The sequence below is a fragment of the Jaculus jaculus genome, chromosome 5, assembly GCF_020740685.1.
Source record: "Jaculus jaculus isolate mJacJac1 chromosome 5, mJacJac1.mat.Y.cur, whole genome shotgun sequence".
Classification (NCBI taxonomy): Eukaryota; Metazoa; Chordata; class Mammalia; order Rodentia; family Dipodidae; genus Jaculus; species Jaculus jaculus.
This window is the reverse complement of record NC_059106.1, coordinates 46,442,099-46,467,729: the sequence shown is the minus strand read 5'-3', so window position 1 is coordinate 46,467,729 and position 25,631 is coordinate 46,442,099. Positions and strand designations below refer to the sequence as shown.

The window sequence follows — 25,631 nt, the reverse complement described above, 5'->3', positions numbered from 1 at the left end:
TAAATATAAACTTTCAGGCTGGAGAGATGGCTTCACGGTTAAGGCACTTGCCTGCAAAGCCAAAGGACCTTGGTTCAATTCCCCATGTAAGCCAGATGCACAAGGTGGCACATACATCTGGAGTTTGTTTGCAGTGTCTGGAAGCCTTGGTGCGTCCATTCTCTCTCTCTCTCTCTCTTTCTCTCTCTGCCTTTTTTATGCTGTTAAATAAATAAAAATAGAATATTTAAACTCCCCCCCCCAAAAAAAAAATTCAGCTTGGGCTAAAGTGAGACCCTACCTTGAAAAAAAATTTATTTCAGACAACCTTTATTTCCAATAAAAAGTCTTGACCTATATCTAAACTCCCCCTCTGTCGCCACAGCTGCCTCTCCCTCACCATGCCCAGCCATTCCGACCCCTCGGCATCCGCCTCAGCTCTTGTGGACGTCTTCTCCCACTCACGTCACTCTCAGATGTTTTTCCTAACATTTGGTATTTTATTCTCCACAATGTGGGCCATCATTTAACAGTGGCCACATAAGCTGTTCTTTGTGACACCAGCTTCTCATGAAAAAAAAAGGGGGGTCACTTTTAAATTCAAACTGAAAACAGTGCATATTGCTGATTGCTGATATGAAAACATTGGCTCACAAGTGAGTACTCGTATGAATTTTAAAATATCGTATTAACTTAAGTCTTCATTAATTTGAAGTATAAGTAAAATCTTAAAAAGGACAGCTTTCTAATCATGCTCTTTTGTCATGTCTAATGCTGGCCAGCCATGTCATGTCACGTGTTCTGTTTCATGTAGTCTGGTATTTATGTGTAACTAAATTCTAAATCAGTAACTGTTCTAGTGCTTATGGTCATTAAATATTTGGATGTCCATAGACTCTGAGATGATGTTAAATTACCAAGAACAGATTTAAAATAAATTGCTTCTGGACTCTAAAAAAATAAAATAAAATATTAAAAAAATTAAATATAAATTTTCTTTTCTTTCTTTACCCACGTGTTCTTTTTAGAAGATGGGCACAGTTTGGGAGCCTGGCGGTCATCTCATTTTACAGAAATTTACTCACTTTTACAGGTGGTGGAAATGAGGTCTGGGACACCTCCACAACACACTCAAGGTCAAAAGGCAAGCTGGGGGGTTGGAGAGATGGCTTAGTGGTTAAGCGCTTGTCTGTGAATTCTAAGAACCCTGCTTCGAGGCTCAATTCCCCAGGACCCACGTTAGCTAGATGCACAAGGGGGTGCATGCATGTGGAGTTCGTCTGCAGTGACTGGAGGCGCCGGCGCACCCTTTCTTTCTATATCTGCCTCTTTCTCTGTCTGTGGCTCTCAAATAAATAAATAAAAATAAACAAATAAAAAAAAAAGGCAAGCTGGGGAAGTGGTGTGAGCTGAATCCAGTGACTCTGTCTCCTCTGGGCTGGGAGCTGCTGCAGCTGGGGGCAGAACACTGTGCCAGCATCCAGCGGATGTTTTGGATTCAGGACGCAGTCTGAGGTTCCAAACCCTTGGAGGAAATGCAGGGATGAGCAGAGGAAGATCCAGGGAGCTTGTGCTGTCTAGGTCAGTCTTCCAAGCTCCCTGTCATTCCACACTCACCAAGACCCCTGAGTCAGGCAGTCCTCCCCCGCCCCCTTTGCCTCAGGGAGGTCAGAGTCTACTCCAACTGTTGGAGTTCACGGTGCTTCTCTATAATGTTATACCATAGATAGAAAAAAGAAAGAAAGAAAATCCCTGGGCAATGGTATGTAACCGTCTCCAGAGTCATAACTCAGAAACGGGGTCATTCTTGAAGACTTGCCCACCTCTCTAGGAGGAAAGATGCACTTTGCTAAAGCCGTCTCTCATGTCTTAGGTATCCTTTTCTTGTTTGTCTCACCAAATTGTTAGAACTTGGACCAGGTCCAAGTTTTATCCAAGAAGGTCTGTCTTTTTAAGTAGCTCCGCCCAGATGTTGCTTCTAGTACGTGCTGCACGTGCCATGGGCGCTTAAAGGCACAGGACTCTGCTTTGCTGGGAAGGTGTGAGACAGCTCCAGGCACAGTGTGGGAAAATGAGAGGTCCTGTTCTTTTACTCTTTTCCTTTATTGGCTTGAGAAGGAGTCACAATCTCTGTGGGATAGACACACTCTGAGCCACGAGGCACACTGTCCCCTTTCACTGGCACTCAGCCCCAGTTATAACAGCAGTATTTCTGAGCTGTTTTCTTTAAGTGAAAAAAGGAGGGTACAAGTCTAAGTCCTAGGCTACAATTTCTGGATAGGGTAAAATGTGAGTCTATATCTGTAAGCAAGTAGAATATCTAGAAGAATGTCCAAGAAGTAGATAGCATTGAGGGGAAAGGGAGAAAGGAGCAGTCAGATAGGCTGAGCCCTGGGAGCCAAGTCACCCTTCACTCTGGCCTGGTCTTCCTGTCTCTGCTTTCTAAGGGCTGGGTTACAAGTGTGTGTCTTTAGTCCTGGCTTACAGGGTGCTGGGGATGGCACCCAAGGTCTCATGATGACAGGAAAACACGTTTCCAGTTGTCTTTTAGGCTTTTTTTTTTTTTTTTCTTTGAGGTAGGGTTTCACTCTACTGTGTAGCGTCAGGTGGCCTCGAACTCACGGTGACCTTCCTACCTCTGCCTCCCGAGTGCTGGGATTAAAGGTATGCACCACCATGCCCAGCTGTCTTTTACACTTTTTGAATTACATACCATGCACAGGTATTCTATGTACCTTAGTCAAAATAAGTCAAATAACAAATGCCCAGAGCAAGCGACAGTGCTAAGGCTTTCATGTACCTATCCCATTTAAGTCTCTTATTCATGTACCTATCCAACAGTCTCTCTGTCTTATGATCACATCTTATGGGTGGAGGAACTGAGGCCCCGGGAACATTAATTAATTAACTTGCTTGCAAGGGTCAGGCCAAGAATCAAATCCATGTTGCCCAATACCAGGTTCTTACTCATGACCCCTGCTGTGGCCGTGTGGCTGACACTTGCCTGTGGCAGCTCCACGTCCCATGCCTACAATCCTAGTTACTAGGGAAGCTGAGGAAGGAGGATGGCTTGAGCCCAGGAGTTCAAGGTCAGTGTGGACAATACAGCAAGACACAGTCTCAAAACATAAATGGACAACAAAGCCAGGCATGATGGCACACGGTAGGAGGATTGCTGTCAGTTCAAGGCCACCCTAAGACTAACGTAGTGAATTCCAGGTCAACCTGAGCTAGAGTAAGAGTCTACCTTGAAAAAACAAACAAAATAATAATAAATAAATATATATATAAATAAAAAATAAATACACAAGAGTCAGGGGTGGTGGTGCTTGCCTTTAATACCAGCACTCAGGAGGTCGAGGTGGGAGGATTGCTGCAAGTTCAAGGCTACCCTGAGACTACATAGTGAATTCCAGGTCAGCCTGGGCTAGAGTGAGACTACCTTGAAAAAATCAAAAGATAAAAGAAGAAGAACAGGGCTGGAGAGATGGCTTAGCAGTTAAAGTGATTGCCTGCAAAGCCAAAGGATCCTGGTTCGATTCTCCAGGACCCACGTAAGCCAGATGCATAAGGGGCCACATGCATCTGGAGTTTGTTTGCAGTGGCTAGAGGCGCTGCTTGCTCTCTCTTTCTCAAATAAATAAATATTTTTTTAAAAAACAAAAAAATTAAATTAACTAAAAACAGGATGAGCATACAGTAGCCATTATCCACACCAGCAATTTCCAGTGGGGCAGTGGCCCAGACCTCAGCAAATGTTTCTGTGTCTCTTCACAGCCCATAAGAAGCTACCTTAAATGACCATTTAGTTGTCAACTGTGAAAGTTTACCTGGCTGTCTGGCTTTGGAATTTCCAGAAACCAAAGTGGAAACAATCACCCTTTGTCTGCTCTGGTGCTCACACTGAATTCCTTCCCCGGACAGAAAGCAAAATTGCTTTTTTTCTTTTTGCATTGATGATTCACAGTTTATAGGCATTTTCAACGTAGACCTTAATGGCTCATATTATTTAAAGTTTAAACTCAGAAGCTGTCCATCAGTGGAGGTACATGCCTTTAATCCCAGCACTGGGGAGCACAGGTAGGAGAATCCTTGTGAGTTTGAGGCCAGCCTAGGACCACAGAGTGAGCTCCAGGTCAGCCTGGGCTAGAGTGAGACAAAAGAAAGAAAGAAAGAGAGAGAGAGAGAGAGAGAGAGGGAGGGAGGGAGGGAGGGAGGGAGAGAAGGAGGGAAGAAGGAAGAAAGAAAGAGAGAAGGAAAGAAAGAGAAGAAAAGAAAGGTAAAACCCCAAAATAAAAATAAAGGTAAAATTCAGGAATGACAATAAGAAAATGACTTTGCGTGGTGCCAAAATGGACAGGCTGGGCTGGATTTGTCCCCATCTGGTGTATGTGCAGCCAGCCAGCTCTGGAAGAGTTGTTAACAAAATATTTCTTAGGAAATAGTTTTCACTGGTTACTTTTTTCTTTCTTTTCTTTTTCTCTCTTTCTCTTTCTTCTTCCATTCTCCTATCCTTCCCCCCCCTTTTCTAGTGCTTTTCCATAAGCTTCAAGTTACATTTTTTTCTTTGCTTCTTAGGATCATTGGTTTTACAAAAACATAGTTTTATTGTTTTAACTTTGGAGCTGTTGAATCCATCAGTAGCAAACAGAGCCCAACATGTGTTCAGTTTGGCTTGCTCTATGATTTTTTTTTTATAATAAGATATTCTTTTTTAGGCTAGCCCAGATTAACCAGGAAATCGCTATGTAGTCTCAGGGTGGCCTCAAACTCATAGCAATCCTCCTAACTCAGCTTCCTGAGTTTTGGGTGGGTTAAAGACGTGTGCCAATACACCTAGCAAGATATTCTCTCTCTTCTTTTTCCTTTCATTCTCATTTTATTTATTTTTACTTCATTATATGTTAACATGCAGTCATCGTACAGTCTAATGGGTACAGTGGGATTCCCAACACATTCTTTGTTTTTTCTTTTTAAATTTTTATTAACATTTTCCATGAATATAAAAAAAATCCCATGGTAATTCCCTTCCTCCCCCCTGACACTTTCCCCTTTGAAATTCCATTCTCCATCATATTACCTCCCCGTCTCAATCATTGTACTTACATATATACAATATCAACCTATTAAGTACCCTTCCTTTCTCTTCCCTTTATGTCTCCTTTTTAACTTACTGGCAAGATATTCTCTTTTAAAGAGTTTTTATTATTATCTATTTATTTGAGAGGGGGGGAGAGGAGGGGGGAGGGAGAGGCAGATAGAGAGGGGGGAGTGCACCAGGTCCTCTAGCCAGTGGCTAGAGAACTCCATGCATCTGTCTTGGGTCCCTGGACCTGCGTCCTTTTGGCTTTGCAGGCAAGCACCTTAACCAATCTTTCCAGTCCACGATTTTTTTGTTTTTGTTGTTTTAGTTTTCCAGATTTTTGAGGTAGGGTTTCACTAGCTCAGGCTAACCTGTAATTCACTATGCAGTCTCAGGGTGGCCTCGAACTCACAGCGATCCTCCTATCTCTGCTTCCTGAGTTCTGGGATTAAAGACGTGCGCCACCACGCCTGACCCAGCCCATGATTTTTTATTTTATTTTTTTTCTGGTAGGGTCTCACTTTAGCCCAGGCTGAGTAGAATTCAGTCTCAGGGTGGTCTCGAACTCTCCGAGATCCTCTACCTCTGCCTCCCTAGTGCTGGGATTAAACGCCTGCGCCACCACGCCCAGTTTCCCATGATTAAAGGTATATATACATATACATATTTGGACTTCACCACCTCTCTCCACAAGGCCCTGCACAACTGTGGCCTCCGCCCCGCCCCGCCCCCAGAGGCTCTATGACCACCACGCCCCCTGCACGACTCCGCCTCCTTCTCGCTCTTCCCTCCGCCCGCCTCTTTTCCATCTGTCGCAAAAGACTTAGCGGCGCTTTACGGCCGGCGTCACTCGACGACGCAGAGGTAACCGAGAAGGAGGAGGAGGAAGCGGTGGTGGCGGCTGCCGAGGCGGCTGTGTCGGGCATCGGGGTAGGGCACGGCGGTCTGGGCCGGGGAGTGAGGCGGGGGCGGCCGGGCGGGTGAGCTGGGCGGCGGGCCCGGCGGCCGCCCCCCGCGCCGTCGTCGCCCGCGCCCGGCGGCCCGATGTGGCTGCAGCAGCGCCTGAAGGGTTTGCCGGGGCTGCTGTCGAGCAGCTGGGCCCGCCGCCTGCTCGGCCTGCTCGGCCTCCTGCTGCTGCTCCTGTGGTTCGCGGGCTCCGGGGCGCGGCGGGCGGCCGGGGGCCTGCGCCTGCCGTCCTGGGCCCGCGGCGAGCCGGGCGCCGCCGAACCCTCCGGCTGCCTGGAGGCGGCCACTCGCGCCTGGCGCGGCCTGCGGGAGCGAGGCGAGGCCGTGCGGCTGGGCCCCGGCGTGCCGGCCTTGGTGGCCAACGGCTTCCTGGCTCTGGACGTGGCCGCCAACCGGTTGTGGGTGACACCCGGGGAACGGGAACCCGCCGTGGCGCCGGACTTCGTGCCCTTCGTGCAGCTGCGTCCGCTGAGCGTGCTGGCCGAGGCCGGGGAGACGGCGCTGCTGCTGCGCGAGGGGCTGCTGCGTCGGGTGCGTTGTCTGCAGCTGGGGACCCCGGGCCCGGGTCCTGTCGCCGCTGGCCCTGGACCCGCCTCGGCTTCGGGCCTCGCTTCGGGCTCTGGCCGTGACTGCGTGCTGCTTCAGGAGGACTTCCTCGCGCACCGGGGCCGACCTCACGTCTACGCGCAGCGCATCCAGCTCAACAACCCCACGGAGCGCGTGGCCGCGCTGCAGACTGTGGGCCCCACCGCGGGCCCCGTCCCCAAGTCCTTCGCCAGTACTCTGGAGAAAGTCGGAGACCATCAGTTCCTCCTCTACTCGGGGCGTTCCACCCCGCTTCCCACGGGCATGGTGCACCTGGTCGTGGTGGCCGCCAAGAAGCTAGTGAACCGACTCCAAGTGGCTCCCAAGACACAGCTGGATGAGACCGTGCTGTGGGTGGTACATGTCTCCGGCCCCCTTAGCCCCCAGGGGCTTAAAAGCAAAGCAACCAAGGAGCTCAAGACGCTGCAGGACTTGGCCCGGAAGGAGATGCTAGAACTCTTGGAGATGCCTGCGGCTGAGTTGCTTCAGGACCACCAGCACCTATGGGCTCAGCTGTTCAGCCCAGGTGAGGCCTGGAGAGGGCTTAGTGTAATTGCACCACTGTGCACACGGGTCCCTGTGGAGATCCTGTCCCCCACCACCACGGTCTGTGGAAGTGAGTGCTAGTTAACGCTAAAGGTTAACTTGGTCTCAGTGTTCGGTTGGGGGTGAATATGTGCCCCATGATTTGGTAGCTGTGTGACGTCGGATTTGTGGTCTTACCTCTACGCCTGCCGCAGAGGCAGAGGACGTTTGTGGGGTTTTCATGAAGATGTGAGTGTGAAGGTTGGGTCTGTCTGGTTCTTAAGGGTGAACAGGTGCAGTGTTTTAGAGTCAGTTCGTAAAACATAAACCCACCAGGGAATCCCCAGGCTCCTGAGCCTCCGTGCTTGCTTTGGGCTTGGCCTGGACTTTTGTCCTGACGTTTGAGGCTGAGATGTGTTTGTGCCCTACCATTGTGGTGCTGCTATTTCTTGGGAAGGTTGGAATGTTCATGCCAAGTGAAAACTTTTCCCTGAATGACTGGTGAGGAAGAGAATGCTTCTCATAGGGCTGGGTTTTGGTTTCCCGAGGTGCAGTTGTCTGAACTTTGGTGTTTGGTTGCACTGAGAGAGTTTAGATCATAAGACAGGTGTTTACATGCTTCTGCCCGAGGCTGTTAGACAAATGGAGGACCAGTGGGCAGAGCAAGTTGTTGTTCCTTCTGGTTGAAGACTAGGAACATGAAATTAAACAAAAATGGCTTTTAAAAATAAAAGGGCTGGAGAGATGGCTTAGGGGTTAAGCGCTTGCCTGTGAAGCCTAAGGACCCCAGTTCGAGGTTCGATTCCCCAGGGCCCCGTTAGCCAGATGCACAAGGGGGGCACACACATCCGGAGTTTGTTTGCAGTGGCTGGAGGCCCTGGTGCGCCCATTCTCTCTTTCTTCTCTCTGTCTCTTTCTGTGTCTGTTGCTCTCAAATAAATAAACAAAAATTTGTTTTAAGTGCCATTGAAGGGCTGGGGAGATGGTTCAGTGGTTAAAAGTGCTTGTTATGGGGGCTGGAGGGTTGGCTTAGCGTGCCTGTGAAGCCTAAGGACCCAGGTTCGATTCCCTAGTACCCATGTAACCCAGATGTACAAGGTGGCTCTAGGCCCTGGCACACCCATCCTCTCCTCTCTTTTCCTCTCCTTTCAAATAAACAAATATTTAGGAAGTGTTTGTTTTGGACTGGTGAAATGGCTTAGTGTTTAAGGCACTTGCCTGCAAAGCCAAAGGACCCAGGTTCCATTCCTCAGGACCCATGTAAGCCAGATGCACAAGGAGGCGCATGCATCTGGAGTTCATTTGCAGTGGCTAGAGGCCCTGGTGTGCCCATTCTCTCTTTCTCTTTCCCTACTTATTTCTCTCTCTCTCTCTCTCCAAAAAAAAAAAAAAAAGTGTTTGTTTTGTTTTGCAAGCCCTCCAAGTTCGAATCCCCAGAACATAAATCCCGTGACCTGTAGCAATGGGAGGCAGAGTCAGGAGAATCCTAAAGCTCCTGGGCCAGTGAGTGTGATGCTTGGATCAGTGAACAAGAGAGACCTGTTCCAAACAGGGTAAAGGCTGGAACTGAGACCCCAAGCATCTTCTGTCCACATGCATGCCGTGGAGAAGAGTGAAATGGTGTGATGAAATGGGATGGGTCCTTGGCTCAGCTGAACCGATGCTCAGACACTAAGCCTGAGTGGCAAGAAGCAGCCAGTCAGTGTTCAGGCTGGAAGCTACCCCAGGAGGGAACACGTTAGATAGTCCTAAGGAGAAGCAAGGGCAGGGTTGGTGGCCTTGAAGACCTGGATAAGGATTGGGAGGTTTATCCTAAGGATGGGAAATAGGAGAAACAGAATCGGATGCACATTTGAAAAGATGTCATTGGCCCTACATGCCCTATAGACTGAAGGGACAAAACTGGCTGCGTGGAGATGAGAGGTTTCTCAGGAACCCAGGAGAGGGAGAAGGTAGCTTGGCTGTAATTATGGAGAGTAAGGGAAAATATTTTTTTGTAGCGGGGGTGGAACCACTGGAGCATGGATTGGCTGTGGGAAGTGGGACTTGGAGGTCTCACTTTATGGCTCATGAGCAATTGCTTGGAGACAACCTGAGGAAGGCCAACTTGGACTACAGAGGCTATCTCCAAAAAAAAAAAACAAAAAAAAAACCAGATGATCATTTTTTTGTCGGGGGGAATTCGAGGTAGGGTCTCACTCTAGCCCAGGCTGACCAGGAATTCACTATGTAGTCTTAGGGTGGCCTTGAACTCACAGCGATCTTCCTACCTCTGCCTCCAAATGCTGGGATTAAAGGCATGTGCTACCATGCCTTTCACGTCAAGGATTTTTAAAATTTAGGGTCATAAAAGCTCCTTTTCTTTCTTTTCTTCTTCTTCTTTTTTTAATTTGAGAGTGAGAAGGAAAGAGTATGAGATCCTCAGAGCCTCTTGCTGCTGCAAACTGACGCATGGGCCATTTTGCACATCTGGCTTTATGTGGGTACTGGGAATTGAACCTGGGCTGGCAGGCAAGTGCCTTAACTGCTGAGCCCAGCCTCTCATTACTTACCTATTTATTTATTTGTGTGCTCCTGGAGGTCACAGTAATTGTCTGTGCTCGGGCTTTTATTTATTTATTTTTTATTTTTTAAATTTTTATTAGCGTTTTCCATGATTATAAAAAAATATCCCATGGTAATTCCCCCCCCACTTTCCTCTTTGAAATTCCATTCTCCATCATATTTGGGCTTTTATTTTTGTTGAGACAGGGTCTCTTGTCATTGCTGATGAATCTGACCTCTACATAGGTACTGGGGAATTAAATCCTGGCTGGCAGGCTTTACAAGCAAGAGCCTTTAACTGCTGAGCCCTCTTCCCGGCCCAAAGCTACAGTTCTAAGACGAGCATGGTGGCTCATGCCAGTAATAGCGCTCAGGAGGATCACTGGGCTACATAGTGAAACCCCGTCTCAATACAGTAAGATCAGTAAGTCGATGTTTTGAAAAGCTACAGCACTCTGGAGAGAGGTATAGGACAGCCCAGGGCACCACTGGCAGTGGTCCCAGGCTGCAAGGTTGGGGGCCAGTCCTAAGTGCGAGTCTTCAGCTCTGGCAGGAGGCCCTGCAACTTCAACTGGTCGTGTTAGGTGTGCAGGATGACACTTCCATGCCTGGAGGGGACAGCAACTGCTGCCTTCCGCACTGGAGCCCAAGCTCCGCTCCTCTGCTGCATGTGCCCTCTGTTCCATGTTGCCCCAGCCCGGCTTCCCTTCAGCGCTGTAGCCTTTGTGTTGTTCCAGGTGTGGAGATGAAGAAGATCACCGACAGCCACACGCCATCAGCTCTGACCGTGAACCTTACGCTGTACTACATGCTCTCCTGCTCGCCGGCCCCACTGCTCAGCCCCTCCCTGAGCCACAAGGAGCGGGAGCACATGGAGGCCACGCTCAACTACGAGGACCACTGCTTCAGCGGCCACGCCACCATGCACGCCGAGAACCTGTGGCCAGGCCAGCTCTCCTCTGTGCAGCAGATCCTGCAGCTGTCCGACCTGTGGAAGCTGACTCTCCAGAAGCGTGGCTGCAAGGGGCTGGTGAAAGTGGGTGCCCCCGGCATCCTGCAGGGCATGGTGCTCAGCTTCGGAGGCCTTCAGTTCACAGAGAACCACCTGCAGTTCCAGGCCGACCCTGACGTGCTGCACAACAGCTACGCACTGCACGGCATCCGCTACAAGAACGACCACATCGACTTAGCGGTGCTGGCGGACGATGCGGGCAAGCCCTACCTGCACGTGTCCGTGGAGTCCCGCGGCCAGTCTGTCAAGGTCTATGCGTGCAAGGCGGGCTGCTTGGAGGACCCCGTGGAGCTGACCTCAGCACCAGGGGGCCACACCTTCTCAGTCATGGTGACACAGCCCATCACACCACTGTTGTACATCTCCACTGACCTCACACATCTGCAGGATCTGCGGCACACGCTGCACCTCAAGGCCATCCTGGCCCATGATGAGCACATGGCCCAGCAGGACCCCGGGCTGCCGTTCCTCTTCTGGTTCAGCGTGGCCTCCCTCATCACTCTTTTCCACCTCTTCCTCTTCAAGCTCATCTACAACGAGTACTGTGGGCCTGGAGCCAAACCTTTCTTCAGGAGCAAGGTAGGCCACCCCTGTCCTTACAGCTCTAGGCTCTGCCACTCCCAGTCCTGTGTCTGGGGAGGGTGGCCTGGTGGGCAGGAATGGTGTATCCTTCCTTACAGGCTGGTGCGCACAGCTCTTGGCACCAGAGAGTGGAGCAAATATGGTGGCACGTTCCTGTCATCCCAGTAGTCAGGAGGCTGAGGCAGGTAGATTGTGAATTCAAGACAAACCTGGGGGGCCGGGGAGATGGCTTGGTGGATAAGTGTTCTTGCTGCTTACGCATGATTCACCTACAACTGGTTATGACTCCCTATGCCTATAACCCCTGCTCTGAGGGGCCAAGGACTGGATCAGTGGGGTCACTGACTGAAAAACAGGGAGCTCCAGGTTGAATGAGTGACCGTGCCTCAGGGAAGCAAGACAGAAGAGCAATAGAGGACACCCTCCCACTTTTTTTGTTTTGTTTTGTTTTTGTTTTTTGAGAGGTTGGGTCTCACACTAGTCCAGGCTGACCTGGAACTCACAATGTAGTCTCAGGGTGGCCTCGAACTCAGGGCAATCCTCCTACCTCTACCTCCCGAGTGCTGGGATTAAAGGCATGCTCCACCACGCTGGGCTTCCAGCTCTTTTTTTTTTTTTTTAATTATTTTTTAAATTTGTTTATTTGAGAGCATCAGACAGACAGAGAGAATGGGTGCACCAGGTCCTCCAGCTACTGCAAACTATCTCCAGATGCATGTGCCATCTTGTGCATCTGGCTTATGTGGGTCCTGGGGAATCAAGCCTCAAACTTTGGTTCTTAGGCTTCTCAAGCAAGTACTTAACTGCTAAGCTGTCTTTCCAGCCCTCTTGACTTTTTTGAGATAGGGTCTCCCTCTAGCCCATACTGACCTGGGATTCACTATATAGTCTCAGGGTGGCCTTGAACTCATGGCGATCCCCCTACCTCTACCTCCCAAGTGCTGGATTAAAGGCGTGTGCCACCACACATGCACGCCCGCCCGCCCTCCCTCCCTCCCTCCCTCCCTCCTCTGTGTATGTGTAGTAGTGAGTTATGTGTGGTGTTCATGTGTGTGTGGCGTCAGGGTGGGGGTGGGGCTGCAGCTAGAGGAGAACTTCCAGGGCCCTCTCTGTCTCTTAACTGTGTACTTCTTTGAGACAGGGAGTCTCTCCTTCAATCTGGGTTGCCTTTTTATTTTTTTAGTCAGCAAGCTCCAGCAATTTTCTGGTCCTCCGCCACCACTGGGTTACACATGTGGGTGACCATGCCCTGCTTTTCTATGTGGGTTCTTGGTTAATCGAACTTGAGCATTCCCAAGCCCTTCCAGTTCCTCATGCTTCAGCAGCAAGCACTCTTAACCTGTGAGCCATTGCCCTGCCCCATACCTGAGCACTTAGAAGCAACAGACCTCTTAACTGAATGGCTGTTGTGCCCTTGAGCTCATCCCTGAGAGCCCTGCCATCTCCTCCGAAGTCAGGTCCTTGCTGTGGGCTCTAGCAAGGTGGCTGTCTCACAGCCCAGGACAGTGGGCATTCCCAAGTAGCTTCTCCTGGCCAGCTGTGGAAGAAAAGATGCTGCTGCAGCCTCTGGAACAGATCTCCTGCTGGCTTCTGGCTTTTTTTTGTACTTGCTCTTGTATGTGCCCTTGATTCCCCCCACACATGACTGGGGAAGACCAGCCAAACCATTTCCCTGGGGAACTGCCCATGTCCCTCACATTCAGGCCAGAGTCCAGAGAGCATGCCACATCAGCTCGAAGAGGTAACTGTAGCCTGGCTCTGGGGCACAAATTATCTGTAGGCTGGCTGTGAGCTGGGGTAGATGCCACCAGGATGTCCCCATATATACCCTGCTTCTCTGGATGTTTCTGTCTTGGTATGTTTAAGTCTTCTTAAGTAGCCCAGGCTGGCCTAGAACTTGTTAGGTAGAAGAGACTAGACTTGAACACTTGATCTTACTTCCACTCCTAGGTGGAGGGATTAGAGGGATGTGTCATCATGACTGGTTTTCCCCTGTATGTTTTGTTGTTGTTGTTGTTATTTGTTTTGTTTTGTTTTCTTTTTTTTTTTTTTTTTTTTTTTGAGGTAGGGTCTCACTCTAGCCCAGGCTGACCTGGAATTCACTATGTATTCTCAGGCTGGCCTCAACTCACGGCAATCCTCCTACCTCTGCCTCCCGAGTGCTGGGATTAAAGGCGTGCCCTGCACCACCGCACCAAGTTCATTCCCTGTATGTTTTTATAGCTGAGCCATGGCTTAATGGTGGACAGTAACACCCCTTGTTTCGATCCTTGAACAGGAAGATCCCAGTGTTTGAGTGAACTGCGAGTCCTGCTTTCGGCCTCCGTCGGCACACGATGCCAGCACTGAGCATCCTGCTACTGCAGTGAACAAGGGATCCTTTGGAAGCACCAACCCTTTGTGCCTTGTGGGGGACAGTGACGCAGAAGCACTTGAGGGTACAAGAATTTGCACTGGAAGGGCTGTCAGTGGGGAGGGAGGGCCAGTGGACTTCTGTAAGCTTTCCAGTCAATAAAATGAACCTGTAGGGAAAATACTTGAAATTGAACTCACTCCTTCCACTTCCCCTATTTTTTCTATCCCAGGAAATAGACTCTCTTTTAAAAAGACTAGTTTAGGAAGAATTGTGTTCTTTTCCTAATTTAATGTATTCTTTCTTGATGGATTTCTAATTTATTTTTGTTGATATTTTGCTGGGTGGCTTTTTGTCCACCTTAGATTGTAAATGTTGGTGGTGATGGCTGATCCCTGCCACCTTGGTGGCACCTGGAGGCTCTCTGCCCTCCCCTGGTTTGCACGTCTCTTTCTTACCTTGAGCCTGTGGGACCTGTGATTTTGTACTTCTGGCCTTGGGGAAGGTATTCAACTTTCTAGTGATGGATGATTGTTGGGTTTTGAAATACCAAAGCTTTTTTGTTCTTTTTTAAATAAATATCTTTCAAGCTTCCATGATTGGTTTGTGTGTGGTTGAAACCCCTGGACACATTGATCACACCTTCCTCCATCACTAGATTTAGCATGGTCTGAAGAAGGACACTCCACATTGCCATGCTGTGAGAGTGCCAGTCATGTCCCCATGTGGCTGCTGGCTTGGCCAGTCAGGGTCTTCTCTTCCCTTCCAAGGGTCTGGATCCTCCAGCTCTGGGTGATTGTAGGTAGGATGGCAGCGGAAAAGCTCTGCTGGGCCTCTGCCCACTTCAGGTATCAGAAAGGGGCTGTTAGAGGCACTCAGCATAACCCAACATTTGACATACTAGTAATAGAATTGCTTACCTTTATACCAAGAAGGCTATGAAAACACCAAAGTCAGCATGTGGTGTGCCAGGCAGACTGCAAGGGGGTTTATGCTGGGAGACCTAAAGTCCTTGGGAGATTATTGTAATTTTTGTTTATTTTTTTGAGGTAGGGTCTCACTCTAGCCCAGGCTGACCTGGAATTCACTATGTAGTCTCAGGGAGGCCATAAACTCAGTGATCCTGCCTCTGCCTCCTGAGTGCTGGGATTAAAGGTGAACATTACTGTGCCCAGCTCTGTCAGGAGATTATTTTAATGGCGAAAAGAACCCAACATGTCAGCAGGGCCTCCAGTAGTTCTGTGTGTCTCAGTGTGTGTGTGACAGGGTCAAGTGTACTGACTTTACTGAGGAGCAGATTTGAGCTGAGAGCCCAAGCGTAGGGTGATTAACAACTTCCCCATGGTAATTCCCTCCCCCCCTCCGACTTACCCCTTTGAAACTCCACTCTCCATCATACTCCCTCCCCATCTCAATCAGTCTCTCTTTTACTTTTGATGTCTTGACCTTTTCCTCCTCTTACGATGGTCTTAGGCAAGTAGTGTCCGGCACTGTGAGGCCATGGCTATCCAGGCCGGAAATAACAATATTTTTAAAAGAAAGTTAAGTCAATAGGAAGTTTTAAAAATAATAAATGTCTGGCATGGTTGGCGCACGCCTTCATAGCAGCACTCAGGAGGCAGAAGTAGGATCGTCATGAGTTCGAGGCCACCCTGAGACTACGTGGTGAATTATAGGTCAGCCTGGGCTAGAACAAGAACATACCTCAGAAAAACCAAAACAAGTAATAAAAAAGGAGCTGGGCGTGGTGGTGCACATCTTTTATTCCCAGCATTTGGGAGCCAGAGGTTAGGATTGTGGTGAATTTGAGGCCAACCTGGTACTACAGAGCCAGGTCAGCCTGGGCTAGAGTGAGACCCTACCTAGGGGAGAGCGGTTACTGCTCTAAGTGTCGCCGTCCACCGCTGGGGCACCATCCTTGGGGTTTGGTGGTTTCCCTGTGACAACTCCAGAGCCCCACCTCCTTGCTGAGGAGCTGGCATGTTGGCCACAACAGATGGTCGTAGGGTAAACAAGGATATAGGGCTGTGTCATGAGTGGCCTTGGTTTTTATGCTTCAATCCACAGTTCTCCCACAGTGCTGGTTGGGACAGAGGCCAGACACCATCTCCTTCCAGACATGGATATGGGCTGCTTGCCTCTTCCAGGGAGTGGGAACTTCGGGGTACAACTGGGTGTTATTTACACCCAGTGTGGCATGCCCTCCAGTTCTTCCACTGTGTTGGAAGCTTCTAGAAAACAGATGCTACACTCATGGCTCAGCTTGCTGTTGAACTTGGAACTAGGTATGTCATAGGCTCCTATGAATGTGAAAATGAACCCATGTCCTTGGCGTCTAAGAAACACTTTGAGGCCCAGCATGTATCGAGCCCTGGGTTCAATAATCTAGCGCTGCATGACCCAGGCATGACGGTCCACATCTGTAATCCCAGCACTGGAGATGTGAAAGCAGAAGTTCAAAAGGTGGCTGGCGAGATGGCTCAGCTGTTAACAGTGCTTGCTTGCAAAGCCTACCAGCCCAGGTTCAATTCCCCAGAACCCACGTAAAGCCAGAAGCACAGTGGCACATGCATCTGGAATTTATTCGTAACAAGAGGCCCCGCTCCTCCTCACAAATAAAAGAACACCTAGCACACATATGCACACGCGCGCACACGTTCTACATATACAAAAAGTTCAAGGTCCTCTTTGGCTAAATAAAGACTTTGAGGCCAGTCTGGGCTACATGAGATCTGCTTCCAAAAGGAGAGCGAGGAGGAAGGAACGTGTTGCAGTCAGCTTCATGTTGCTGGTAGTAAAAGCTCGACCAAGAGCAGCTTGTGGGAGGAAAGGGTTTATTTTGGCTTACCTGAGGAGAAGCTCCATGATGTCAGGGGACAATGTGACAAGGGCAGAAGGGTGGATAGACATCACCTTGGGGCCAACATTAGATGGGCAACAGCAGCAGGAGAGTCAACCAAACACTGGAGAGGAAGCTTGCTATAGCCACCCATGAGTCTGCCCTCAACAGTACATCACCTCCAGGAGGCTCCGGTTCCCAAATTGCCACAGCTGGGGACCACTATAGCATTCAGAACACATAAGTTTATAGGGGACACCCGAGTCAAATCACCACACAAGGAAAGGAAGGAAGAAAGGAAGTAGATGGCAGGGGGAAGACCTGCTTGTCTGGGGCGAAGCATTGTGGGGAAAAGGGGGCTGAGGAGGGGAGACAGTGGGCCTTGTTTATCTGTAATGAGGCCATGAGAGGGTAAACGTGCCCCCTTGATTACTGTTATAGTTTTAAGCTTTACAACTCTTTTTTGTTTCTTTGTTTGTTTTTCGAGGTAGGGTCTCACTATAGCCCAGGCTGACCTGGAATTCACTATATAGTCACAGGGTGGCCTCAAAATCACGCGATCCTCTTACCTCTGCCTTCCGAGTGCTAGGATTAAAGGCGTGCGCAACTCTTAAGACCAAAGGACAGTTCATATTTCCATTTGACACAATTGTCTGGGACCGGGTATGGAGGCTCACGCCTTTAATCCCAGTACTCAGGAGGCAGAGGTAGGAGGATCGCCGTGAGTTTGAGGCCACCCTGTGACTGCATAGTGAATTCCAGGTCAGCCTGGGCTACAGCAAGACTCTGCCTCATAAAAACAACAACAACAAATGCGGAAAGAGAGAGTGACCCAGCAAAGTTCACAGGTGAGGTAGTATGGAAACCTGGGCTGGGCTCACATCCCCTGGGTGGGCTCAGATTAATGACTGTCTTGCTGGCTTCAGAGAACACTATGACCCCTGGCTTCCAGATGTTGCCAGGGACCACAGAAATTGGTCGTCAGGTGTCCTGGGAGATGACAGGGAGGGTTGGTAAGCTGAAGGGTAAGGTGGAGGTGAGGAAGACTGGCTTGGCCCTCATGCGTGCCAGGTACTCCACCAACTCCAGCTGAACTACACCCCCATGCCTCAATGAGAGTCCCTTCCTTCGTTCCTCCCTCTTTCTCTCTCTCACTCTTTCTTTTTTTGAGGTAGTGTCTTACTCTAGCCCAGGCTAACCTGTAGCTTCAGGCTGACCTCAAAATTCACAGCGATTCTCCTACCTCTGTCTCCTGAGTGGAGCAAGCACCTTCAATCACTGAGCCATCTCCTCAGCTCCTTAATTACACATACACACACACATATGGTTTTTTAAGGTAGGGTCTCACTCTAGCCCAGGCTGACCTGGAATTCACTCTGTACTCTCAGGGTGGCCTCGAACTCACAGCGATACTCCTACCTCTGCCTCCTGAGTGCTGAGACTAAAGGCGTGCGCCACCACGCCCAGCTTAAAATAAATATTAAAAAAATATATTAAGAAGCTGGGTGTGGTGGTGCACGCCTTTAATCCCAGCACTCGGGAGGCAGAGGTAGGAGGATCGCCATGAGTTCAAGGCCACCCTTAGGCTACATAGTGAATTCCAGGTCAGCCTGGAATATAGTGAGACCCTACCTCGAAAAACCAATATATATATGATGGGCGGGGGGACAGCAAATAGAGAGAGAATAGGTGTACCAGGGACTCCAGCCACTGCAAAATAACTCCAGATGCATGTGCCACCTTATGCATCTAGCTTATGTGGGTACTGGAGAGTTGAACCTGGGTCCTTAGGCTTCGCAGGCAAGTACCTTAACCACTAAGCCATCTCTCCAGCCCCTCCTTAATATTTTACAATTTAAAAGTAGGGCTAGAGAGGTGGCTCAGCAGTTAAAGCTAAATGCACAAGGTGGCACATATGTCTGGAGTTAGTTTGCAGTGGCTAGAGGTCCTGGTATGCCATTCTCTTTCTCTCTCTTCTTTCTGTCTCTCAAATTAAAAAAATTCAAGGGCTGGAGAGATGGCTTAGCGGTTAAGCGCTTGCCTGTGAAGCCTAAGGACCCTGGTTCGAGGCTCGGTTCCCCAGGTCCCACGTTAGCCAGATGCACAAGGGGGCACATGCGTCTGGAGTTCGTTTGCAGAGGCTGGAAGCCCTGGCGCGCCCATTCTCTCTCTCCCTCTATCTGTCTTTCTGTCTGTGTCTGTTGCTCTCAAATAAATAAATAAATAAAATTAAAAAAAAATTCAAAAAGTGTGTTGGGCATGCCAGGCGTGGTAGTACATGCCTTTGATCCCAGTACTCGGGAGGCAGAGGTAGGAGGATAGCTGTGAATTCGAGCCCACTCTGAGGCTACATAATGAATTCCAGGTCAGCCAGAGCTAGAGTGAGACCCTACCTCGGGGAAAAAAAAAAAGCAAACAAACAAAAAAATGTTTGGGGCATAATAGCACACATGTTTAGTTCCAGCCCTTGGGAGGCAGAGGTAGGAAGATTGCTGTGAGTTTGAGGCCACCCTGTGACTACAGAGTTCCAGATCAGCCTGGGCTAGAGTGAGACCTAGAAAAAATAATAATAAAATAAACAAATACCACAATAAGCATGTGTCTCAGTGCCCAGTTAAAATTAACACTGGCTGTTATTCTCCTTGTGCCAACTGGGGATCCATGAGCCCTGGGTCTGTGCTGTTACATACTCATACTAGAGATGGGGAAACAGAGGCTCTGAGGGAGCTAAGGGACTTGCTTAATGTCACACTGCTGATCAGCGATGCCCAGGACAGTGAGGTTGGCTCCAAAGTTTATTTGCTCAACCAGCCCATGATGCATCTTCTTTTGTCCTCAGTAACAGCATGATCAAGCCCTGGGGACCACGGGCACTGATGTCTCTCCCTGGGTAGAAAAATCCCCTCCACTGTGTTCCTCATGGTCACAGCCAAGGTCGGCGAGACCGTGGATGTGGCGGCTGTGCCAGGTGTACCATCCAGGGCTGCCTTGGTGTGTATCAGCCGTGGAGCAGAACTCTAGATCAAGCTGCCTTGCTTCCTTCTCTGGGATTCCTGGGCCTGCCTCACTTCCAGGACACCTTCCATTAGAGGCTATGTGAAGCCAGCCTGGGAGAAGGAAGAGAGCAGGTTCACAGTCACAGATGGCCATGACCAGGGTGGACATTTCAGACTCCTCTGAAACAGAGTGACATGAGGCTCAGCCAGTCCCTCTGGTCCTTGTCTACTCTGAACATCACCAGGACATCATTCTGAAAAATTCTCAAACTTGCCTTGTTTCCACACTATAGCAATTGTCTAGCCTTCATTCTGGACTGGTCCACAGCAGACACACCTCTCTCCATCCCTTCATCTATCTCCATCCACCCATCCATCCGTCCAACCATCCGTCCGTCCATTCATTCTTCCACCCATGTGTCTTTAAGTCCATCCACTCATGTTTCCATCCATCCTACCATCCACACACCCATCCATGCACCTATGTAACCATTCATCCATCCGTACTTTCTTGTCTCCATTTATTCATGCATTCATCCTCCATGAATCTACGTAATGATTTATCCATCCATACCTCCACCCACTCTTGAAAGACCAGCCCCTGCTTTAAGCCTTCCATCTGCAACTTTCTGATGTCCTGACAAAGGAATACTTACCTCTTTTCATAGAGTCAAATGTAAGCCTCCAGAGAGGCCCCTGGTTCCCTGTCCTTGGTTCTATCCCACCTTAGTCTCAAGGTGAATATGGATGTTTTTGTAACATACTGCTATCATATGTCCAGCAGATGGCGCTAAAAGCATTCACTTCACCTTGGTGATATGGCCCGTTTTGGGATTTGGGAAAGAGCAATTTGACCACACATAGGAAGACAGGGCAGTGATCCAGCCTAAGGCCAGTTCTTCTTCACTCCTTACCCCAGGTCAGCAGGTGAGGTAGGAGAACTATGGTAAGAGTTCTTGGTCCTTGGATGGGCCATACTGGGCAGTTCAGAAATCACAGATCAGCTGCAAATGGTCCAAGCCCCCATCTCTCACTCAAGAGCCGAGCCTGGTGCATAGACCTTGTAATTACATAGACCTCAGTTGAAATGCAAACTTCGCCTATTGAGGGCTGTGTGACCTTGAGCGAGTTGCTACATCTCTCTGAGCCTTAGTTTACTCCAGTAAAGGTGGGAGTATTTACAATTTTACTAAGGTAATTAGCAAAAAATATTGTTAAGGCAAGCATCAAGGTCAAAAAGGTCAGCATATTGAAAGCACCAAATCCTAACAGATGGCCAGTGAGCATTGGTCTCCGTCTCCTCTACCTCACAGGTTTTGAGCTGCTGGCCCCATCATTCAGAGCCCAGCATGGGACTGCATTTCATTCAAACTGTTCCCAAAACGAGGACAGGATCAAGCTCCTAGGAAGGACTGGGGTGGGTGAGAAAACTTCCAGAAACTACTTCCCAATCCCACTGACAGCTGACAGCCACACTAACAGTATCCTTTTGGGGACCTGAGCACATCACATTCTACAGGGTGTAGCTCAAGCTGGCTTCGAACTCATTATGTAGCCAAGTGTGACCGTGAACTTCTGATCCTCCTAAGTGCTGGAATTACAGGTGTGCTCCTTCATGCCCAATTTAACAATAATCACTCCTGCTTTCTTTCTTTTTTTTTTGAACATTCTTTTTAATTTTTTTTTTTTAAATCTGAGAGAGAGGCAGATAGAGAGAATGGTGCACCAAAACCTCCAGCCACTGCACCTTGTGAGTCTGACTTATGTGGGATGTGAGAGCTGAGCATGAGTCCTTAGGCTTTGCAGACAAGCACCTTAACTGCTAAGCCATCTCTCCAGCCATGTTTATTTATTTTTATTGTGTGTGGAGTGTATGAGCAATGCGCGTGCCCTGTGAGCACGCGTGCGGAGGGCAGAGAGGTGTCCTCCTCTATCGGTCTTCTGCTCCACTTCCTTGAGAGTTTCTCCCTGAACCCGGAGCTGCCAGTTTTTGGTCAGACTGAGCAGAGTGAGTCTCCTGTCTGCACCCACTCTTCACTGGAGATACGGGACTGTGTGGCCACATCCAGCTTCTTTTTTTTTTTTCAAGGTAGGATCTCATTCTAGTCCAGGCTGACCTGGAACTCACTATGTAAGCTTGGGCTGGCCTCAAACTCACACTGATCCTCCTACCTCTGCCTCCGGAGAGGCTGGGATTGAAGGCGTGCGCCACCACGCCTGGCAGCATTCAGCTTTTTACATGTATGCTGCGGATCGAACTCAGGTCCTCATGTTTGTGCGGCCTGCGTTCTTACCTGCTGTACCATTTCCACGGAGGCCTTTTTTTTTTTTTTTCTGATTTGTGTGTGTATGGGGCACATGCATGCCACAGCACGGGTCTGGATGTTAGAGAATAGCCCGAGGTGCTGGTACTCTCCTTCCGCTTTGAGACAAAGTCTCTCTGTTGTTGTCTTGCTGGGAAGGTCAGACAAGGTGGTCCTCCATCTTGGAGATTCTCCTAACTCCTCATTGCCAAAGATGAGTTGGCATTACAGATGCTCATGCCACTGCGTATCTGGCTTTACATGGGTGCTGGGGAGCTAGCGCCTTTAATCACGGAACCATCTCCCTAGTCCTCCACTTTTAGACATAGAGTCTCGTGCAGCCCAAGCTGGCTTCAAATTCAATACGTAGTTGAGGCTAACCTTGAACTCCTGATCCTCCCCGTCTTCCTCCTCTGTGTCCCTCCGGGCTCTGTGCTTTGCTGCATCTGCCCGGCACTGAGCACTGGCTTTGGAGGCGCTGGCATTCTGGGGAGCTATTGGGCTCTGGTTTGTTTCAGAAGCACCATTATCCACTCGGCCATAAACTGCAGGCTGGTCTGGAGAGTCAAAGGCCACTAGAACAGCTCAGTGGTTTGAAAGAATCCCAGAGCTCTAGTGGGTGGAGTGAGCTAGCAAGCACTGACCTTCCCCAAGTCCATCTCTCCCCCACTCTGCCCGATCTGATCTGCAAGGTCAGCCTCAGGCAGCAGGACAAGGAGCTTGGTTAAGGGGGACAAAGGGCTGCTGTGCTGCTCGCTGTCCTCCACAGAGCATGTGTGTGTGCAGTTTGGGTTCTGTTGGCTAGAAGGCCTGGCGAGATCCATTCCAGCTTTTCTGTCTTGTGATGTATTTTTCTCCCCCAGAAGAACATAGATCCTAATGGGCTGTGTCCCTGGGAGCTGCTGAATCAGGTGTCCCAGCCATCAATCATTCTGGCAGCTGGTGCCCCTTTAAAAAAAAAATGCTTCCCGGAACCAGGCATGGTGGGGCACACCTTTAATCCCAGCACTCGGGAGGTGGAGATAGGAGTATCACAGTAAGTTTGAGGCTAGACTGAGACAACATAGTGAATTCAATGTCAGCCTGGGCTAGAGTGAGACCCTACCTTGAAAACAAAACAAAACAAAAACCACTTTTCCTGGGGTGGGCGTAGCATTCAGTGGTTCACTCGCCTAGCATGCTCAAGGCCTTGGGCTCCATTCCAAGTGGGGGAAAAGGGGCTTTTCTGGTTGCTGAGAACCTGGGCCCAGAGGGATGAGTGAGGCTGCTGGTGGTACCTTCCCAGACCCCAAGGCACCCAGCTAGCTATTTTCAGAAAGCAACTTCTTTGCATAGGTGAGGCTCTGCATGTGATCATTTCGTGAGTCCTTCACCTCTTTCTCTTCTTCTCTTTCTTTCTTTCTTTCTTTCTTTCTTTCTTTCTTTCTTTCTTTCTTTCTTTCAGTTTTTGGCATGCAAATGCCTTTGAGCACTGAACCATCTTTTCAGCCTCAATTAAGTTTTTAAAAATTGTATTTATTTGAGAGAGAGTATATGGGTACACCAAGCCCTCTTGCCACCGAAAAAAACTACATCTGGCTTTACATGAATACTGGGGAATTGCATATGGGCCATTAGGCTTTGCAAGCAAGCACCTTTAACCTCTGAGCCATTTCCCCAGCCCACCTCTTTATTTATTTATTTATGTTTTGATTTTTTGGGGTAGGGTCTTTCTCTAGCCCAGGCTGACCTGGAATTCACTATGTGGTGTCAGGGTGGCCTCGAACTCATGGCAGTCCCCTAACTCTGCCACTAGAGTGCTGAGATCAAAGGCATGAGCCACTACATCTGGCTTATTTTTTGTTTTTGAGATAGGGTGTCTTGTAGTGGTGGCTGGCATTCAAGTTGATATGTATTCAAGAGTAACAAACTCTTTTTAAAAAAATATTTTGGGGGGCTGAAGAGATGGCTTAGCGGTTAAGCGCTTGCCTGTGAAGCCTAAGGACCCCGGTTCGAGGCTCGGTTCCCCAGGTCCCACGTTAGCCAGATGCACAAGGGGGCGCACGCATCTGGAGTTCGTTTGCAGAGGCTGGAAGCCCTGGCGTGCCCATTCTCTCTATCTCCCTCTATCTGTCTTTCTCTCTGTGTCTGTCGCTCTCAAATAAATAAATTAATTAATTAATTAAAAAAATATTTTTGGTAGCCAGGTGTGGTGGCACATACCTTAATCCCAGCACTTGGGAGGCTGAGGTAGGAGGATCTCTGAATTCAAGGCCAGCCTGAGACTACATTGTGAATTCCAGGTCAGCCTGGGCTAGAGTGAGACCCTACCTTGAAAAACTAAAATAAAAGGGGGGGGGATGCTGGAGAGATGGCTTAGCAGTTAAGGCACTTGCCTGCAAAGCCTAAGGGCCCATGTTCAACTCTCCATGTCCCATATAAGCCAGATGCACAAGGTGATGCAAGCATGCAAGGTCACACGTGCACAAGGTGGCACACACATCTGGAGTTTGATTGCAGTGTCTAGAGGCCCTGGCATGACATGCTAATTCTTTCTCACAATTTTTTTTTAGCTTGGGTTGGGGAGATTTCTTAGTAGTTAAAGGTACTTACTTGCAAAGCCTACCAGATTGGGTTAGATTCTGTAGTACCCACAAAAAGTCAGATGCAGAAAGTGGCACATGTCTGGAGTTCATTTGCAGTGGCAAGAGACTTTGGCATACCTATATGCTCTTTCCCTCTCTCTTCTCACAGATAAATAATTTTTTTTTCAAAGTGGATTTCCCTCTAGCCCAGGCTGACCTGGGACTCACTCTGTAATCCCAGGCTAAGCTTGAACTCATAGTGTTTTTCCTACCTCTATCTCAGGAGTGCTGGGATTAAAGACATGAACCACCATGTCTGGCAAATAAAAATAGAATTACTGGGCTAGAGGGATAACTTAGCAGTTAAGGTGCTTGCCTGCAAAGCCAAAGGACTCAGGTTTGATTCCTGTTGCAGTCCGGTTCACATTGGTGGTAGAAATCACCCAACCAAGTGCAGCTTGTGCGAAAAAGAGGTTTATATGGCTTACAGGCTTGAGGGGAAGCTCCATAATGGCAGGGGAAAATGATGGCATGAGTAGAGGGTGGAGATCACCCCCTGGTCAACATAAGGTGGACAATAGCAACAGGAGAGTGTGCCAAACACTGGCATGGGGAAACTGGCTATAACACCTGTAAGCCTGCCCACAACAATACACTCCCTCCAGGAGATGTTAATTCCCAAATCTCCATCAGCTGGGAACCTAGCATTCAGAACACCTAGGTTTATGGGGGATACCTGAATCAAACCACCACATTCCACCACAGCCCCCATAAACTGATAAACATACATAGTTTTAAATGCCATGCATCCAGTCCAACTTTAAAAGTCCCCATAGTTTTTATCAATCCCAATGATGTTCATACTTCCCCATAGTCCAAGATCTTTTAACTGAGCCATAATACCAAAAAACAACCTCAAAAAAATAATGGCACAGAATAAACATTCACACTGCAAAAGATGGCATTGGGCATAGCAAAGAAATATTCAAGCAATACATGATTTAAACAGGGCAAACATCAAACTCTGTAGCTCCAAGTCCAAAAACTCTAGCCAGTGACAAATCTCCAAGTCTGATAATTCTAACCAGCAACAAGTCTCTGGAGTTCCAGTTCAGCCCCTCCAGTTAGGCTACTCACAGTCCTGGGAAACTTCATTGCAGCTCCTTAGCAGTCATCTCGTGGTCCCGGCATCTCCACTGGGTCTCCACTGCAACCCATGGTTCATCCTCATGACCCCATGGGGTCCCCATGCAGGCAACCAGCAAACCTGCTTTACACTGCCCATGGCCATTTCCAAAAC

At 49.0% G+C, this 25,631-nt stretch overlaps 1 protein-coding gene across 1 annotated transcript; it reads left to right on the top strand.

The window, feature by feature from the left end:
• The first annotated feature begins 6,106 nt into the window (after nt 1-6,106).
• Nucleotides 6,107-14,223, top strand: Kiaa2013 (KIAA2013 ortholog). Its single transcript, XM_004657377.2, has 3 exons — nt 6,107-7,139; nt 10,420-11,273; nt 13,555-14,223. Exons 1-3 carry the CDS (start codon nt 6,107-6,109, stop codon nt 13,570-13,572), a joined length of 1,905 nt encoding a protein of 634 aa, XP_004657434.2. The 3' UTR covers nt 13,573-14,223.
• Nucleotides 14,224-25,631: the final 11,408 nt, after the last annotated feature.